This window comes from Pocillopora damicornis, chromosome 5 (genome assembly GCF_964200805.1).
Source record: "Pocillopora damicornis chromosome 5, jaPocDami1.2, whole genome shotgun sequence".
NCBI classification, from domain to species: Eukaryota; Metazoa; Cnidaria; class Anthozoa; order Scleractinia; family Pocilloporidae; genus Pocillopora; species Pocillopora damicornis.
The window spans coordinates 2,843,444-2,862,270 of NC_142674.1; the positions used below are offsets into that span (position 1 = coordinate 2,843,444).

General features: G+C 36.4%; 1 protein-coding gene across 10 annotated transcripts; it reads right to left on the reverse strand.

Annotated features, from left to right (window-relative positions):
• Positions 1 to 1,401: 1,401 nt before the first annotated feature.
• LOC113686625 (A-type voltage-gated potassium channel KCND1) lies at positions 1,402 to 16,109 on the reverse strand. Of its 10 annotated transcripts, XM_027204267.2 has the most exons (5): positions 12,847 to 13,121; positions 10,333 to 10,415; positions 6,393 to 6,499; positions 3,607 to 4,738; positions 1,402 to 2,814 (listed from the first exon to the last, which is right to left on the reverse strand). In XM_027204267.2, the coding sequence occupies exons 4-5, from the start codon at positions 4,659 to 4,661 to the stop codon at positions 2,625 to 2,627; spliced, it is 1,245 nt and encodes a 414-aa protein (XP_027060068.2). In that variant the 5' UTR covers positions 4,662 to 4,738; positions 6,393 to 6,499; positions 10,333 to 10,415; positions 12,847 to 13,121; the 3' UTR covers positions 1,402 to 2,624. The 10 variants fall into 10 exon arrangements, with proteins under 10 accessions (XP_027060068.2, XP_027060070.2, XP_089063451.1 ...); XM_027204269.2 differs by lacking the exons at positions 10,333 to 10,415; positions 12,847 to 13,121 and adding an exon at positions 15,972 to 16,092; XM_089207325.1 differs by lacking the exon at positions 6,393 to 6,499 and having other exon boundaries at positions 12,847 to 13,124.
• Positions 16,110 to 18,827: the final 2,718 nt, after the last annotated feature.

The window sequence follows — 18,827 nt, forward strand, 5'->3', positions numbered from 1 at the left end:
AAGCTAACCAAACAGCCCAGAAATAAATGCCTGCTCCAATGAAACAGCAAAAGAGGAAATAAAGTACAGCTACAGTTAAACCGAATTCCTTTAGATCCTCCGGCTGGGACGCGTATTTTATGAAATTCTGCCAGTCTGTTACCAAATCGAACAAACCGACTACGACGGTTATAATTAAAAATGTCCACCTCTTGACGCTGTTGCACCATAGCGAGGTACTCTTTCTCTCCTCTTGAGTGTGTCGCCCCATAGTTGTTGAAGGCATTAGCGGCTGGCTATCTTCTTCTCCCGCCTTGGCTTCGATCATGGTTAATAAATCAAGCTCTCGCCTTGCTAAAGTTCTTTCGCCCTGCGGTGGTAGACGCGTTGTTGATAACACAATGCATCATTACAAATTAAAGAACGAGGCAAGCTTTTGATCCAACATATGGACTAATTTTACCCACCAGATGAAATATATAATACAATGATGGCTTTTAAAGATTACTGAAATACAGCCAGCGATATGCATTAAACTGCAGTATTAGTTTTCACTTACGGACAGAAAAATTGCTTAAATTGCACACATTTTAGAGTTTTTTGGAAATGCTAATAGCTTTCATTGTTTGCTTAACTAGATATAATTTTGTGCTTTACTGTAACCGATTGGTTAGTTTCGCCATAAAAGAAAGTGAAGTAGTCTTTATTTTTTTTGATATATTTATGGCACCTGTCAGCTGTTTACACTTATACACAAAGTAGGGGAGAGATCTAAATCAAACGTGTAGATGTGTGCTCTCGTTGTGAATATTAAAAAAAAAGTCTCGTTCGTTTTCGCATATAAATTTATATTATGACCAGAGATACTTTGTAACATAACATCCAGAAATAATAATGATAACGATAACATAAAAAAATTAGGAAATAAAACAACAAGCCACCTCCGTACTCCACGGGACCCCTACCCACCCTTCTCTCACCCCCTCCCCCCCCACCCCCCCGGCAAATTGCGTCGATTGAAATTCAGACTCGCTGCTCTTGAAGAGGCGCAAAATAAATGTCAATGTTTGTTTTGTCTTGTTTTTAAATTTTTTTTGTATCGTTTCGTTTCGTGGATCCTCAGTATTCTTAACACTTTACACCCTAACATCATTATGCATATTCTCCATACTGTTCACCATACATTTCTTAATGTGCTGGCAAGGAGAATTTGTTTAACAATCAAGAGGTTATTCAGTTGATTGTCATTTCCTCTATTCCTATGACCTTAATGTTTGATTCATGGGAGATATTGAAAGGAGAATTTAGATGCTGGCCTCTCTCAGGGATTTAAGAGTTAAAACGAACATAAGTGCCAATATCCTGTGACTTCATTGCGCGAGAACAGACATGTTTTTTCCCTCAATAAATGCAAGTCCCGGCTGTGTGTTTTATTAAAACTTTCTTTTTCGGTAAAACACTTATTTAAGGGTCTTATTGAGGTGGTAGCTAATGGTTAAATTTTGGCCACTTTACGGAGACTGTTAACCCAAAATGACATAAAATGACGCAGAGGAAGCATTTTTACGGTTAACTTTTTTTGCGTCTAATGGCTAAAATTTTGGATCGTTTTACGGCTAGCGGTTAACCCCACTGAGACCTTCTTATTTTGTATTAATAGCAGGAAGATGATCTGAAGGAAAGAATGCGAGCAATCTTTTTCTTTTTCATCAAAGTTTCAACAGTATATTTAACTGATTTAAGCTGGTTACGAATAACGTAAGTATTAAACTTTACCAATTCCCCTGCATTCCATAACTCATACAAACTAAAGTAGTTGTCCGTTTTTCTTTTTACTAGAAAACTAGATTATTTAGCACTGTGTACATTAAAACCCATTTTAAGGGAATCAAAGGCAAAGTATCCTGCGATGCCTTCAAGTCAACATGGAGAAATTGTAACAATGTAACCTTGTTTTACAGAATCCATGGGTGGTCAGCTAGTGGTATACACTGAAAAACGGTTATTCTTGGCTAAAATCGATTAGCTATTATGTAGTGGTATACCCAAAAAAAACAGGGATCCTTAACTAAAATCAGTCAGTTATGATGTAGTTGTATACACTGGAAATAGGTATCCTTAACTAAAATCAGTCAGTTATCATGTAGTTGTATACACTGAAAACAGGTATCCTTAGCTAAAATCAGTCAGCTATCATTTAGTGGTATACACCAAAAAACAGGTATCCTTGGCTAAAATCAGTCAGTTATGATGTAATTGTATACACTGAAAATAGGTATCCTTAGCTAAAATCAGTTAGCTATCATTTAGCGATAGGCACTGAAAACAAGTATCCTTTGCTAAACTCAGTCAGCTATCATATAGTGGTATACACTAAAAAACAGGTATCCTTGGCTAAAATCAAAAACAGGGACCCATACCTAAAATCAGTCAGCTATAACTTAGTGTTATACACTGAAAAACAAGGATCCTTAGCTATAATCGCTTTTGAACTGTTCTTCGGTAATATTTTGGCCTCTTCAATAATGTTACGATATATTTGACACAAGACCAGACACACGCGACTACGATGTCCCATAAAGCTTTATGATTGTCCTCATAACACTGCTAGACTGTTGCTTATAGCAGGCGCCTCTCGAAACAGTTTATTGTTGAGTGTTACTGTCATTCTTGCCATTGTTGTTGCCGCTTTGTTGTTGTTGTTCTTTTTCTCTGACTTCTGCGCTTCCTTCCTGAATTATGGGTATTGGAAGAGCCAACATGATGATACCTGAGAGGCAGCATAACGAACCCAAAATTTTTCCCAGATCAGTGATAGGAATCATGTCACCATACCTGAAAAGCAGAATAACATTTTTCAGTTGTCTCATTTAACAAGCCACTTTTGTGTTCTTAAAACGCTCGCTTTCAAAATGAGAAGTGCGAGACGCAGCTACGGGAGCCGTGTTTGATTTCAAGAATACAAAAAAATAGTGCCTATCACAAAGTCTTTGTACCAATCCTCCTTTTAGACCAGAGGCTTCGGGTATCTCGGAAGTAGCTTTCTAACATCGAACTCACAATTTTGAAATCAGCAAAGAAAATGATATTGTAATTGGTCTGGAATTAAATTTCCAACGATAGACTGTTTTTACGGGACGTCACGTCACGTCAGCCATATTTTTGGCTCAAACTAGGGCATTTGAAAGTAGGGTCGTTTTTATCAAAGCATCCTTTTTCACTATTTCAATTTACACACCAAAGAGCGGTTTTCGGTCATGTGAGATTTTCTTAGCATTCAGTGCGTCAAACGCATATACGTAATATAAGGTTATTACGAGCAGTAATTTGTAGGATGAAGCAGTATAATGGTTTGGATTGCAACAAGTGGGCATATTATTTTTACTTCGAATAATGGAAGAAGTACTGCAACATTCATTTAGATCCTTTTGATAGGAATAGAGCAGAAAATTAGTTCGCTTTCCCTCGGGGATGAGCAACTATCGAAGTTATCGTCTGAGCCTCCCAGAGTTCGTCCGAGAGTATGGTCAAAGTTGACTCTTTAGAAATCGAGGCCACTTTTTTGATGAGAGAAAAGGATTTAAAATTTACACCTTTCACTGGCAAGTAATAATGAAGAGAACTTACCCCACTGTCATCATAGTAATAATGGTGTACCACATACTGTCTGGAATACTCTTGAATTTAGTCTTCTGTGCCTCCATTTGTTCGATGTAGTATAGCATGCTTGAAAATACCATGTTTGTCAACAGAAATGCAAAGAACAGGAACCCTAGGTCGACGATAGCGCGTTTTAATGCCCTTCCCATCTGCCTCATGTGTTTCGAATGACGTGAGAGCTTGAAAATGCGAAAGACTCGGAGCATGCGCAGGACATTTAGACTGCTCGCGTTCTCCACCGCGGAAGAAGAGTCCTGAGAGAAATGATTGAATATTAGAATGACGTAAAAAGGCGTAACTGCCAGTAAATCCACGATGTTCATCTTGTTAATGATGAATTTAAGACGGTTTTCAGAGGCGTAGAGTCTAAAGATGTATTCAGCGGTGAAGAGAATCATGCAGAACGCATCCACAGCAAAAAAAAAGCGAGGGTATGTTTCTTCGCAAGTTTTATCTTTACAGCACCTCTCAGTCTCGACGATTGTACCGACAACACTAATATATATGAGAATACCGAGAAAGCTTTGAATGTATCTTCCTACTCGTGGCGGATTTTCTGTATTTTCGAGAAGGTTCCAGAAAAATTTTCGCAGGAAAGATTTTCGTGGAACTGACTCACTGCAGGAACACTTCGAAACTTCTTCATTTTTAGAACAAATTTTCTTGGAGAGATTGTAACATTCCTCCCAGCAACATTCGTTTAGATTATCAGCTTCGATTCCGTAAAAACTCAGTTCTTCGTTGAAAGCTCCAAAGCAGTCGTCGTAGGAATAATGTAGTTTTCCATCGCGATAGTAGTTGAGAATGTAACGAAACATGTGAGGGTCTCTGTCCAGGAAGTACTCGTTTTTGTCATTGTCGAAGTACCCTTTGATCGCATCGCTTCCTAACAGAGTATTTGGATGCTTTTTCAACGTGCTATCCCACGTACAAAAACGCCGACCGCTGACATTGATCGTTATTTTTTTGTCGAGTCTCTCTGTTCTTAACTTGCTGTGTCTATTTTTAGACTGGAGTGTCATTCATCAAGCCTTCAGGTAGCTTTGCAAGGGTTTTCTTTGACTAATGTTTTTGACATGGGCTGTTCCTTGTAGTTAGTCTGCAACAAAAGCATAGTTGTCAAAAACAACTACAGTTGAACCCCGATAACTCGAACCCTCAGTAACTCGAATTCCCCGCTAACTCGAAGCAAAACTGATTTCCCTTGGATTTGCTTCATATATTTACTATAATTTTAACCCCTCTAACTCGAAACCCCGCGAACTCGAGGCAATTTTTATTTTCCTTCAGGTACTTTGTAATTTTACCCTCGATAACTCGACTTTCACTTTCGTGGACCAATGAACCATAAAATTTTGCACCGGAAGATTGCATATAAACTTATTTATATGTTATGACAAATTGACCTTTTTTCGATTTCATTTTCGTTTTTGTACTCTTACATTGCTAGAAATCTCACAATAAAACATGTATAAGTATAAAACCTCTTTAATCAAGTGTTTCTGGTCTTTTTATTTAAAACCCTTATAACTCGAGACTCCAATAACTCGAAGTGATTTAAATTTCACTTGGCAATTTGAGTTACCGGGGTTCAACTGTACATTAACAACAACGACAATTGCAAGAAAATGATGGTTTCGTGCGGTCACGAAATAACTATATGTGACACGCGCATGCGCGCATTGGTAAAAATTTGCATAAACTGTAATAAAACCCAGTTTATGTGCGTGCACTCAAGCAGTTTTTTATTTCAATGTCTGCTACGACGTTATTGTGAGAATCCAATCTTCGCCATTTGTTTGGTCTGACAAGGGACTGACGCTCGAAACGTCGGCTGTAGAAAATCCTTACGGTGGCCAATACACTTAATCAGCTCAATTGATAAAAACAAATTATCTCTCAATACCCCACCGACACAGCACCACAGTTTCTTAAAAAAATCTACTTCCTTTAATAAAAAGATAACGCTGAGTGTTATATAAAAACTCTTCCTAATAGTAGCCTTCTGCTAGGTCAGAGTGTGGGATATAGGAAACTCGTTTATTTATGATGTATCAAGTAAGACTTTTCAAAATTCAAATTAACTTTTTTTGCATATGTGGTGTCTTACTCGTAACTCGTGGCAAAAATATCTATTGTTCAACAATAAAACTACTTTTTTTGGAGCCAATAGGAATATCTTCAATTAAAAGCTGAAGTATTTTGAATTTCTATTGTCTCCTTTTCAGTCTGTTTGGGTTTTTACGAGTGCGTGGAGGCTAAGGGGTTTCAGATTGTTTTCTACTACCTATTCAAATAAACAGTAAGGAACAAAACAAAAAGTAAACAATATAGTTTTATGAGGGGCATCGATACATAGCGACCAATGCTTGTAAAAATTTCACCATAGTTTTTAATCCCAAACTAGACTAACAGCTTCTTTTAAAGGTTAACACTAAATGCAAAGTTAAGCATACTCGAATCTTATCAAATCGTGTACGTGCTCAATGAACTGGACACTTCAAGCATGTTTACCAAGACTTTGACAGTATGAAAAAAACAGTGAATGTGCAATTTCCCATTGCATTTCTCCGTTTAGTCTCTTCCTGTCATAATAGTAACTAATGCACTGTAAATTGATGTTGCATTTGTGTCGCTTTCAACGCTGTTTTGCGTCGACTTGGAAAACAATGAAAATAGTCATATGGTTAGTGTCATTAAAAGCCACCCTTGTCCAACCTAATAATAAAAATGACCCGCTTCTACCTACTTACCTTGTGTTACGTAAGCTCTTCTCTTTGAGCTCACATGTTACAACACAACCTGAAATCGACTTCTATAGCCTGTGTCCAATCCTCTTCAAAGTTTGACGATAGAAGTTCTGTGAATTGTAACCCGATAAGCATGTCGTGTAACCAATCAGCATTCGAGATGAACGGAAGTTTATACAGGGCGGAAGTTTATTGTGCATTATTATACATAATTCATTATTTCAAACGCGTAGTTGGTTTTAAAGAAAGAATTATTGACAGACGTCAAAGTAATTCGAATTTAACATGGAACTTCGTGAAAAAAATTTTTTCGAGGAAAATTGACTCGTGTTATTTTCCTTCCAAAATATCAATTTCAACCTTGTCAAAATGTAAATACGCGGCATTTAATGATAAGGCGGATTAACTAGAGAAAATTGAGACCTCGGCAAGGTAAAGTTAATCTTAGAAAAAATACCATAGAGAGAGAATTTCTGCAGAAGTAAAATTGTATTATATCATTAAAGCAATTCAAATGGAAACCAAATAATATGATTAGACCACGTCGCCATTTTCATTTGTAGTTCTCATTAGGAAGCGGAAATCTTTCATTCCCGTTATTAGCGCACGCAAATGTTATTTTTAAAATTTTTGGGGATAATAGGAAATGTCAGATGAAAAGGGAGGTTATCGCAAACAACGATAACAGGAACGCATTTGCCTCGGATATCGTTAAATGAGAGATGTTCAGTTTACAATTCTTTAACAACTGATTATGCCTGAAATTTTGAAGGAGGTAAATTGCAGTTTGTTGTAATGCTCTATATCCTTTACCATCCTTTTTCAGTGCTTTTGCATGGTTTTCACGTTTTTTATGTTTATCAGTAATCTCGCAAATTATGATGGGCAAGATTTGCAATAATGATTTGCAAAATAGAGGGTGAAAGTTTAATTTAGGGATCCTCCGAATTGTCACCCTACAAGAATGACTTTACATCATAATCTAGCGGGTTTTTTTTTAATTCAAGTTGATAAATTTTACATAATTTTAAGGAGAACTAGAAAAAAATATTTTTGCGTTTTAGCCTGCGTGTGCTTTATTTGAAATTAATCCTTCCAAGGGTCATGTCTTGGTTAACCCTCAACCACATAATGACGTAGAATTTGGATGTCAAACAGAGTGCATTTTATATTTCTCCATCATTACGCCCACGAGAAATAAACCAGAAAAACAGTCAAATAATATCAAAAGTCCATAATTTAAGTGGTCTTCAAATCCTCTTTATAAGGATGCAAACTTTTGAACAATATAGTTTAACTATATGTGAAAGATATATTTTTGTTTTCTTTCTTAATTTTCTGCCCACTGCTCGAAACGCATTGCAAAGAACACATCAGAATATACCAACGCGCGAAGAGCTCTCAAAGACTTTCTAATTAAACTCTATAAACGGATGCCCAGGGTAGTATACGTGGTTTCAATAATTTTCCTCTGAGAACCACAAAAATATCATTTTTACTCAGAGTTTACCACTAAATGTCAAAATGAGAATGTTGAGTTGCAGATGTTATTGCTCAATGCCATATACCTTGCTATAAATGTGGTGAAATGTTACTCATACACGATCCTCTTCCATCAGTACAGGTTATAAAGAACTTGAAGAATGCAATTAATCGGGGGTCATCATGTTTTTTTTTTTCGATCAGAAATAAGAACTGTATGTCAGATACACTTGTAGGTGCCATTCAATATGCGTTTGGTCAAAGTGAAAACCAGTGAATTATTTCCCTTCAACCTCCTCCACTCCCTAAAGGTTATAGAACTTCACATAATTTTTTTGCAGCGAACTGCGTTCTTTTTCTTGGTACCTGCGACAGGTATTTTGTCCGTAACGTTTTATTTATGGTACTAAATAAAGCTTTCCAACAATAAGTTGATGTCAAAGGAATCTAAAAGCAGTTGCACTATCCTACTAATAACTCTCTCTGAATTTAACGTCTGAATTGGTTCCTTCTTGATAATATTTACATTATTTGAGGGTCAGGAAAATAAAATTCGCTATTCGAGTTACCTACGGGAACACACCTATCAAAAGCTATTCCACTGAATGTAGCAGCAGTTCAAGGGAACTGCTCAGGTGATCTCTTAGTATATCAGAGAGAGTTTTTGAGTGAATGAAATTTGAGAAAAACAAGCAAAACCAGTGGAAATAACCTTTATTCCTAAGCACATGCTGGAGAATGCAGTTCAACTTTTATGTAGACGAAGAGAAGACTATGGACGTGTGTGAATAAACATTAATTTCGCTTCCCTTCGACTATTTGTTTATATTTGTCTCTCTAAAGGGGTAGAGAGGAGTTAATAAAATGCTGCTTGAATTTGGGTATTGTCAATTTAAAAAATGCTGACCTTTCATGAAGACTCCACTTGCGTGAGTGTTGATATCTTTTCTCTCGCGAGTCGACTTCGGGGGCGACCCGAATGATTCACGTTAAGAATATTCTTGAGATTATCGAAAATGAGTGACACTTGACGCGGCCACCAGCTGAAACTCATATTTGAGAACTTTATTTGAATGATTTTTGTATAAATTTTTGAAGTACTGAGTCTGCGTTGAGACAAACTAAAATCTTAAGAGCTTTTTTAATTTCCTTCTCTGTAATTATGTGAAATAAAACTTCCAATTGAATCACATATACTTGAAATAGATGATCATATATTTTTTTTTTGTCAGTCTTAGTAAAACAAACGGGATTTTATCTGTATTATATGTTTTTAATGGGCGTAATCCATGACGGAACTTTATGGTTTTAGCATTACATTATTGCGCTGACAGAGAATCTCGCCTCCCGGCAACTTAAAAGGAAAATTTCATGAATTATTTTAATTCATATTTTAGGCTCATTTGCCTCTTAACTTTGGTGAAATTGAATCGTTTCAGTAAATTACCACAGTCCCCTTTTTTGCCTGATTGAACTTGCTATGACAAATTTAAGTATTTTGAAGTGTTTTTTTTTCTGAAGACTTCCGCTGTTCAGAAAAGAAAAACTCTGGGCCTATATGGAAATAAATTGCACATAGTACCGCGGATCTGTTTCTAAATAGGTCCTCACATTTGTGACAGAGTAATCCTTTACTTAAGATGATAAAACATAAAAATAATACTCAACTTTTAGCTTTTGCAATTTTCATTAAACAAGAGACAAAATTTGTCAATATTCAGTTGCTCTTGTTGCTTTAGAGAAAACGTAGATAATTCACTTTTTTCGACGGAAATGAATCTTTTTTGGATAATGTGAAATAGTTTGTTTACGGGTGCCATTTTCATTCAGGTTTTGTTACATGTAAACTATATTGCTACTTCTACGACGCGAAATAAATTTTGATATTTTCTCGATGTTGAAGTCTTCGCCAAATTGGAGATTAGCTTAGTTATCTCAGTGGAGAATAGGAAGTAATTCCGAGCATTGTATTCGACGCTCATCACTGTTGTTCAAGCCTGTTTTTTTGTGCTCATCCAGAAACAAGTGTGTTTTTTAAATTGTTAATTTTCTTTGACAACCTGTCTATCGGTGGAAATTAACTTACGAGAAGCATGCCATTTGTCGATCATCCGTGAAAATTGATAAATTAAGCTCATAAAAAGATTACTAAAGAGCACGAGTCAGACGCCATTTGCAACCTTTTACCTTAAAAATATCAATTAATTTTTAATCTTCGATCCTTTACCTTTGAGTTCTCATTTTCCTCTCATAGAGCTAGCATACGTGTTATGCCAATGTTGAAGAAAGAAAGGCATACAGATGATAACATCTCTAATAAAAAAGCCCAGTCGAACACCATATTAAAGTTGATACCAAATCAGTCCAGTTTTCTAATATATATCGTACAGTGAAATGCTTTTAGACTAACATGTGGTGGACAGCTTAATCATCAGACCTTATATGTAGAAACCATAGATACCTTTTGGATTTGCACTCGATCACAGCTCCCTTAATTAAGAGAAGTTCGTAGTTCGGTTTTTGAAAGTGACCTCTACTAGTTTTCTAGAAGAAGCAAAATAAGACAATGGTAACCTTTATTTAAATTATTCCGTTTTCCTATTATGTTTATCGTTCCACTATCAATTGTTTTTTTTCTTCTCTAGCTGATCACTGAAACACTGAAAACTGCTACGGGTCTTAACCTACGGATATGCAAAGATACAAAAATTTAAGGAAATTGAAAAACATTCCGTGAACATCAAGATTTTCGCAAATTTCTTGTGACGAGCATGAATTGTTCTGAACTCGTCGAACAAAACAGCCGTGGAAGCGACGCAAGGGCAAACAAAATTACCTGCCATTTACAGAGAGGATTTCCTATGACCCCCCCCCCCCCCCCCTTGCTTCTCGTTTGTGAAAGATCATTCTGCCCTGTCTCGTTCAGTTTTGCACTTTTTTTTTTTTAAGTCGAGGATAGCTTGTCACTTTTAATTCTACGGCTATTGTTTCCGTATTTGCATCGAATGTGCAGTTTCTTTGTTTATACTAAACTTAGCCGAACGCTCTTTTGCTATTTCTTTGATACAATTGCAAGCCATTCAACCCTTAATTATACGGCAAAAGATTTCATCAAATACTTGGAAAAGTAATGTACCAGTCTGTGCGTTTTCACGGTCCTTTCACTTCATCGCGAAATTTAATTTTCCAATTTTGAATTTCCATATCTGTAGAACAATTATTACGCAGATAATGATCAAGCTGCTTTTAAAAATTATGCATATTTTTTCTATACTTGTCGGAAGTAGAGCTCATGCAAAAATATTTGCAGAATTCTAAATCACAAGAACATAATGTGACACCCACAATTTCAGTTTTGTATAAAGTAAACATCTTCCTAGGTTGTGTGAACTTATGTTCTCGAAAATGAGCATTCGAAAGCAAATAGTTTGTTAGAATATAAGATGCAGCAGTCGCGAAGACTAGAGATCAGTTTAAACTTTACTGTCGGAAAACGAGCAGCTTTCATCAGTGTAAGCTTCATGGTCCGCGCTAATGGTAAATGGTACAATGGTACAAACGCCAAAATGAATTAATGTATTTAAGACTCTGTGCGGGTGGTTGTTTGACTCACAATATCGAAGACGACAATTAAGATTCATTTCATGTCTAGAGAGTTTGCGTTCTCTTAGCAAGGTATTGATACATTAATACCAAAAGTGCAACCGCGATTTTTACGTAACTCGCCCGCCAGGAATAGTTTCTCCTTGGTAGCCTTTGCCCGTCGAGATCCGAGTTTCACTGACTCCTCTTCCCCTAAATTGTTTTTAATTCAGGCCACTTTAATTGGATTTTCGCCTCACAGATTGCGCTTTTACTTATCTCTGACAAAAGCAGTGAACAATAGGTCGATATTGAATCGTCAGTCAAGGTTTTGGGAAACAAGTGAGAAAAACCTAAAAAGCTCAAGTCTCGTTTCAAACACCCGCGTCTAATGATAGCTAGAGCCTATTTGGGGCCCAGTGAATCGAAAAGATGGAATTTTTCCTTCTGAGGGTTTCGAGTTTCGATTAACAGCGGTTTTTAATTATTTTCTCAGTTGAAGCCTTGTCTACAGTGAAAGCCATTCCTACCGACAGTACCTGATATTCTCAACCGTGTTCATAATTACCTTAACCAATCGCCGTCGATAAGACCGGACATTTGAATTAGTTTATATGACATTTTTCTGGTAATTAGTTTCAATATCCATCTTTTTTAAATTTATAACACCAACTGTCACTTGACTTTCTCGGTGGCACATGCAAATTTCTTTCAGACATCGGAATAAAAGCTCCTTATCGATTTTGCATTTCCTTTATTTTTATATCTTCTAACTGCGCTAATAAAGAAAAGTATTTCTTGGGTACTGTCTCTAAGTAAAAGCATTTGGTATTGTTGTTTGATTTTCTTAATTCTCCAGAGTTTTTTCACGTGCGATTCTCCGTTATTGACGTAGTATTCGGTATATATTTAGTTGCGTTTGTGTATTGTATGTTTTTGAAGGGTGCAAAGCTGACAGTAATTTCAACTTCTCGCTGTTTTATGAGTATAGCAACATTTCTTTTTATCAAAAGAAATTGAAATTCAAAGTCGAGCATTAACCTTGGTTGACGAGATCAACTTCTATGGCTAAGTAAAAGAGACATAATTTCGAATTGTTAGGTGAAGAATTCGAGCTATGATATAATTTCGTCACATTGTCTCTTGCGCTCGCACTTAAATTAAAATCTGAAAAGCAATTTGCTATATTTTCATAGTAAAGAATATCATTTGGTAAATGAGTTCCGTCGGCTTTTATCTGAAGAATACATCGGTACAGGGAAATATTTCAGTGGTCTTTTTCCCATGTAATTAGTCTAGTTTCCGCGGACAAGAGACGATGCTTCTTGTTAAACAAAATCCACAAATATTATTGCCCTATCGCCGGCATTTTATAATAACAAGGATTTCCTACCTTGAAAATGTACCTTAAACATTTACGCCGAGCCAGACATTCCGAGCGCAGATCTGACCGTCGACATCTTGACTTCTCACAAGCAGAGGGTTATTAAAAGCCTTATTGAACACAAACTGATTAGAATTTGTCTTGAGTGGCCTTGCATATCTAAGATAAACGCAAAGGCCTCTTATTGGCTGATACAATTGCGTGGAAACCATTTGTTGCTCGAAAGGAAAACTTTTATGGAGGAAGTAATAACATATTGCTGTAAATGTTTGTTGACATTATTTTCCCTAAGTAAATTTTGATGATATAGGCCATAGAACATATTATTAGTATTTGCCTTAGGATGTCGATCGACCATTCTGTGACGGAAATCTTTTTGTTAGCTTTGCATGAAGCTGGAATTAAGTCGCACTAAGAGCATCAGAAGCCACTAATTAAAAAGGAAAGATTATGCTTGATCCTGCAAAGTAAAATTCTTAATATCAATTCGAAAACTCAAAGGATAGAATTTAGTTATTTGATATAAACCTTGAGGGGGAGATGATAATTGCCGTAATGTCAAGGTCATTCTCTTAACTGTCGATTTGAGTCGTCAAACGAGCGCTTTTGTGGTCCCATTCAGAACCTGTAACATCAAAATTAAAAACTGCACAATATCGTAGCCTCTTTTGTTATTAAGTTGACAAGTTATTCACTTACCAGCCAATGGCATCAATATATTGCCCTGTCAGGACAATGAAACTTGAGAAATTAGATGTCTTTGTTTCTTCTAAATTGCCGCGCGCGATCAATGTACAAACGCGTTCTACAGATTCTTTTACAAATAAAGGTATGAACAATAAATAGCTTTTCTAGCAATGAAAGTCTTTTGTTATTTTATTAATTCCAAAGATATTCTGAGGCGCTTTAAATATGCAATGTTAAAATCGATGTTACCGGGGCTTTGTTACCCTATTTCGATTCTGTTCATCTTTGATTTTATCTTTTTGTCTTATTTAATTAATATGTTTTCTGTCTATCTATTTTTGGGTGCAGGTCAAGTGAATTACCCAGGACTCACAAAGGAAAACAAAATTCTTGAGAGCATAACTACTAGCTGATCCTCAAAAGACACTTGCAATTGAAAAAACCTGCAGATTCCTGTCTGCTTTTTCTCTCTCTAATCAAATTGATTCGGCGAATTAACTTTCTGTCCAAAAAACAAAAAATTGAATAAAATCTGTACGTAAAGAAATGGCAGAGAATGAGACGTGAAAAAAAAATAAGGAATTGTTTGCTAAACCTGGTTAGCTCATGTAGATGAGCAGCGGACTACTGAGCGGGAGGTCGGGGTTCAAGGCCCGCACTGAACCCACACTCAGGGTCTTAAAATAACTGAGAATGTGCTGCCTTTGGTATCTGCAAGCGGTTAGACATTCTAGTGTTCTCGGATGAGTACGAAAATCCGTAGCGTCCGTCTCCTGCATCTTCTCGGTACTAGTTAGTGGGGGACGTTAAAGAACCCACACACTCATCGCAAAGTGTTGGGGAACGTGTTGGTGTTGTGGTCTGCCCTAGAAGAACCTTTACGAATTAACCTGACCGAATCCGAGCATATAAGCCTTGTAGAAAGGGAATGCTCGTAATATGATAAATATGGTAATATATGGTAAATATTAGTGTTTGGGTAGTGTAACTTTTGTTGAACATACTTTCCTACAAGCATACTACACACATTTTATTTGTTTTGTAGTGTGTATGTGTATCAATTGTGTGTTATATTTATGTTGATTTTTTCCTGAATCTAATTTTCTCATATCTAATGAGAAAATAATGATAATAATGATTATTATCATTATTTGTTTTGCTTTATTTATCCTATGCACTGCTTTGATATTTTTTATAAATCTTTTTATCAATCAAGGAATGGCGTTACGAGTAAATCGATCTCTTGCCCTTTTTTCCCTTTATATTTTCCTTCTGTAAATGTGTTCCTCTTGTATGCTTACATGGTGGTGAAATAAATCAATAAAAAAAATCAAAATAGTTTCGCAAACTAACGTTACATGCGCAAGGCATAAGTATAAAAAGTTGGTAAAAACCGTGAATATGCCGGCAGCGTTACGATGTGTAAAATCAGAAACTTCTCTGCCAGCGCCGCGCGTGTCAAAGATTACATAGTAATTTTTTTTTCGATTCTAGTCCTTAATCACGTTTAGCAATCAGTTCAAATCTCTTAGATATTGCTAGAGCTCAATTTTGGTTTGATTACTTTGCTTGTCCATACTCTTAACCAGCAATTTATTCTTTGCTTATGATGTCATAAACATATGAACTGAGAAAACAAAAGTTTTTCGTCCCCTGAAGCTTTACAACTATCATATAAGCCTTCTTTGAGCGCAAAAGAAAAAAAAATTGTGAGGCTCTTCAAGTGAGTATGAAATTTTATACATACATATATATATACTTCCGGCGACAAAGTCTCTGGTGTAAAAAAGATATTCTTCTGTACACAATTAACGCAGGGATAGTAATAGCCAAGTCAACAATTTTGTGTTGCGAATGAGAGAAGCTTTTAGCTAATTATCAACGTGAACTTGATGCAGGTGAAATGAATCGTTGAGGAGAATTTTAAAAATTTAAGTTTCCATTTTCAGCTGTTTGAAAGAGAAAATATACCTTTTTTCCAATCTTTATTTTTTTTTTTCACTCATAGGGGAAAACTGTCGCATTTGGATGATATCTTTGACTATCCTCTCAGGACAGCAGTGTAAATTCATAATTATATGCATGTTGTTTAGTGTCTTTGTTACGACAAAAGTAATAGAGAGAAACACTTTACTTTGCGTAATTTGCATAAGGTGACCTACAATGAATAAAACCTTCTATACCTACCTCAATGCTTTGGTCAAGAAGGCTTTTATTTTATTTCTGGTTCAACCAGCACCTTCGAATCCGCTCCGAAAGTTCTTAATTCAGTCATGGTGAGTTAGGGTCTATTTGTTCATATGTTAATTTAGCGATATGGCTTAATTCTCAGCTATCCATGTCTATCACTACCGTCTTCAAGTGTTGTTTGACTTCCCACATTGAAATTATTACCTAGTTGATTGTAGGCGCATTTTATCCGTCAGCTTATTCTCAATAAATCATACCTCTTGAACAGAAAGAGCCTTAAAACAGCATCCCCTTTGAAGTAGCTGCCGCTTTCACAGACATGTAGACAACGTTGACTAATAAACTTCTAGAAATAACCCGCTGAATTAAAGCAAATTGAAAACAAATTGTGGCTGTTTCCAGTGCATTTTCTTCAAAAAAATAATTTCCACATTACATAATTAACTTTCAATCAGCTGCTTCGTTGCGATTGGTCCAGAATACAAGAATCACCTGGTGTTTGATCGAGTGCTTTAAAAAAAATTATAAAAATCAACATAAACAAGTAAAACTAAACTGAAGTTTAGATGCTGCAAAGAATCACAGTAGAAATTATTTCATTGACTTAAAGAAATTGGCTATATTATTTTAGATTCAGTCTAATTTCGCGTAAGTTTTAGCCTGTCTTATTTCACGGGTCGAATTCGTCGGTAACTAAAGCATTCATTTGTTTTGGAACGATTTGCAAGACAAAAAAACCATATCTAATTTTGAGGTGTTGGAGGAACACATCCACAATACTTTTACTAGGTAAGTACTATAGTTGTTGATTATCTTAACAATGGGTTTGCATCAGACAGACTTAAAGGTGGTACAACATAATAATTTTATATATTGGAAGAAATAGAATTCGTCGATTTCAGAGCATGAATTATCCAAGATATTCAATGATCGATCACCAACTTCATTCATATTTCGCCTTTCATTAGAAGGTGCAGTAAGTCCGTTTGTGATGAAGAAACAAATCGAATCCCATTACTTATGCTAACATTTTTTATTTGCGATTTTAAAGCAGTTTCTCCTTCGTACTCCAAAATGTGAACAATGAGAACATTCGCATACAAATTGAAATTTATGTTTAAATTTAAATCCTCTTCCTAAAAAATATCGACTTATCTGGCTCACTGTAGAGGAAGCAAAAATTTGGCAAAAATGAAAACAATGCCGTATCGATTCGTTTCATGATGTCTGAAATACTAATTTGCCTCTTTTTCTAAAGTAGTTCCATATTATCTATTGGCGATTTAGGCCGCAATTATACACCAGCAAGTTTCTTGTGGCCACGAAAATGGAAAACGTGACAAAATTTTTTGTAATATTTAGGAGTGAAGGAACGTTTGGATCGCACCAAACCATGTGCACGCCCCTAATCAAATTTCTGAAAACGTGGTTCACGTTGTTTATCGGCATAAGAAAACATCTCTGAGATCTAATAGTATCTAGTGTGCCAGAATGCGCGACTGCGTCAAGTGGGCAGTTGTTCAGAGGTTCCTAAACATCCCAATATGCAATCGTGATTGAACGATTGTCAACAGATAACCAAACTGATGGAACATATTGCAAAGCGGACTTAATGTATGGAAACGTGGAGAACCTTTCCTTTTTCTAAGTTTTTTTGGCGGGGAGAAGGTGATAAGTACTATATTTCTTATCTCGATAAACAATTATCACGGGAACCTTAAATGGTTTAACCTTAAACCTTATACTGAGATTTTTCCGTTGCAAGTGTTTACAAGTTTTCTTTGCCAATGCATGTAACAAGGGATGTTTTCCGTAGCAGATGCTTTCGAAATTTGGATAGGGTTTATCTAACGGGTCCTTTTTTAGCCCCTCCTCGTATTCAAGTGAATAAATCTTTCTCCATCGCTCCCTCGCTCTAGACAGTATAGAGGAGTGCACCCAAATTTTGTAATTTGATTACACCTGGCAACAGCTCTAACCTCGGCGATTATCCTAATGGACTTACCAAACCGATCCATTCAAGGAAAGAATTCCCTCGTTTACTAAAACCGTTAAGTCAGGTCAGTCAGTTTTACTATTGTATTCATAACAGTGAAGAGGTTTTCTGGAAGACTGACTGACAATTACTGTTTGGCTTGCCAGTTCTGAGTAATGATAAGTATTCTGAGATTATGCAGCTCTCTCAAATCTCTTATTTTGGGGTAATTGCCTAATGAACTCTTATTAACTTACCAGTTTGCAACGTGGTAGCCTCTCCGATGCTCAGGTGAAACTAATGAAGTTTTTAAGTTGAGGACTTCTTAACACCTCTGCACTTTTCAACCGCAGTGAAAACAAATGACCTGATAAGCTTTCCTTTCTTTTTTTAAGTGTCGAATTCAGCACTTGTTTATCCTTGAGTGGCAAAGTACCTGTCTCGAATGTAGCATGAAGGAAATTTTTTAGGTACAAATTGAATCAAGGACAGACTTGCGGTACACGCGTGTGGTCTGAAGACACATTTTAGCTGAGTAAACAGGTTAGTCTCCTTGGTAGGGAGTTTAAGAAAACAACTTCGGCAACGGCAACGGCAACGGCAACGGCAACGGCAACGGCAACGGCAACGTCACTAAAGAAAAAGTAATTTTAGTAACTAAAAAGTGATAAATTGTTCTGCATTCTCGGGAAAACAACAACGTAAAATAACTAGGCTTTGCGTTGTCTGGAAAAGGTGAACGACGACGGTCTTTTTAACGCTGTGTCCCATATTCATTTTCGAGAAAGTTTTGACAGTGAGAAACAAACTAAATGACGAATATCGCGAGATTCGTAGGTAAAATATGGGTTCATTTATTAACCGACGTCGTCCGCGGCGTTGCCGTCGTCGAAAGGAGGGAAAGCGACGTTCGAAAGAATAAAACAACATGTAAGAGTTGTATTGAGAATCAATACAAATACGGTGTTTCTGGAAATTTACAGAATGCAAAATCATTGAAAGAGAAAATTGGACAATTCTGATGTCATACTATATGTGGCCCCGTCCCTATCTTGATTGGCCTTTTTTGGATGCAACCGCGGGCGAAGCTTTCCCTACGACGCACGGTCGGCAAGGAAAGCTCTCCGTAAAAGGCTCG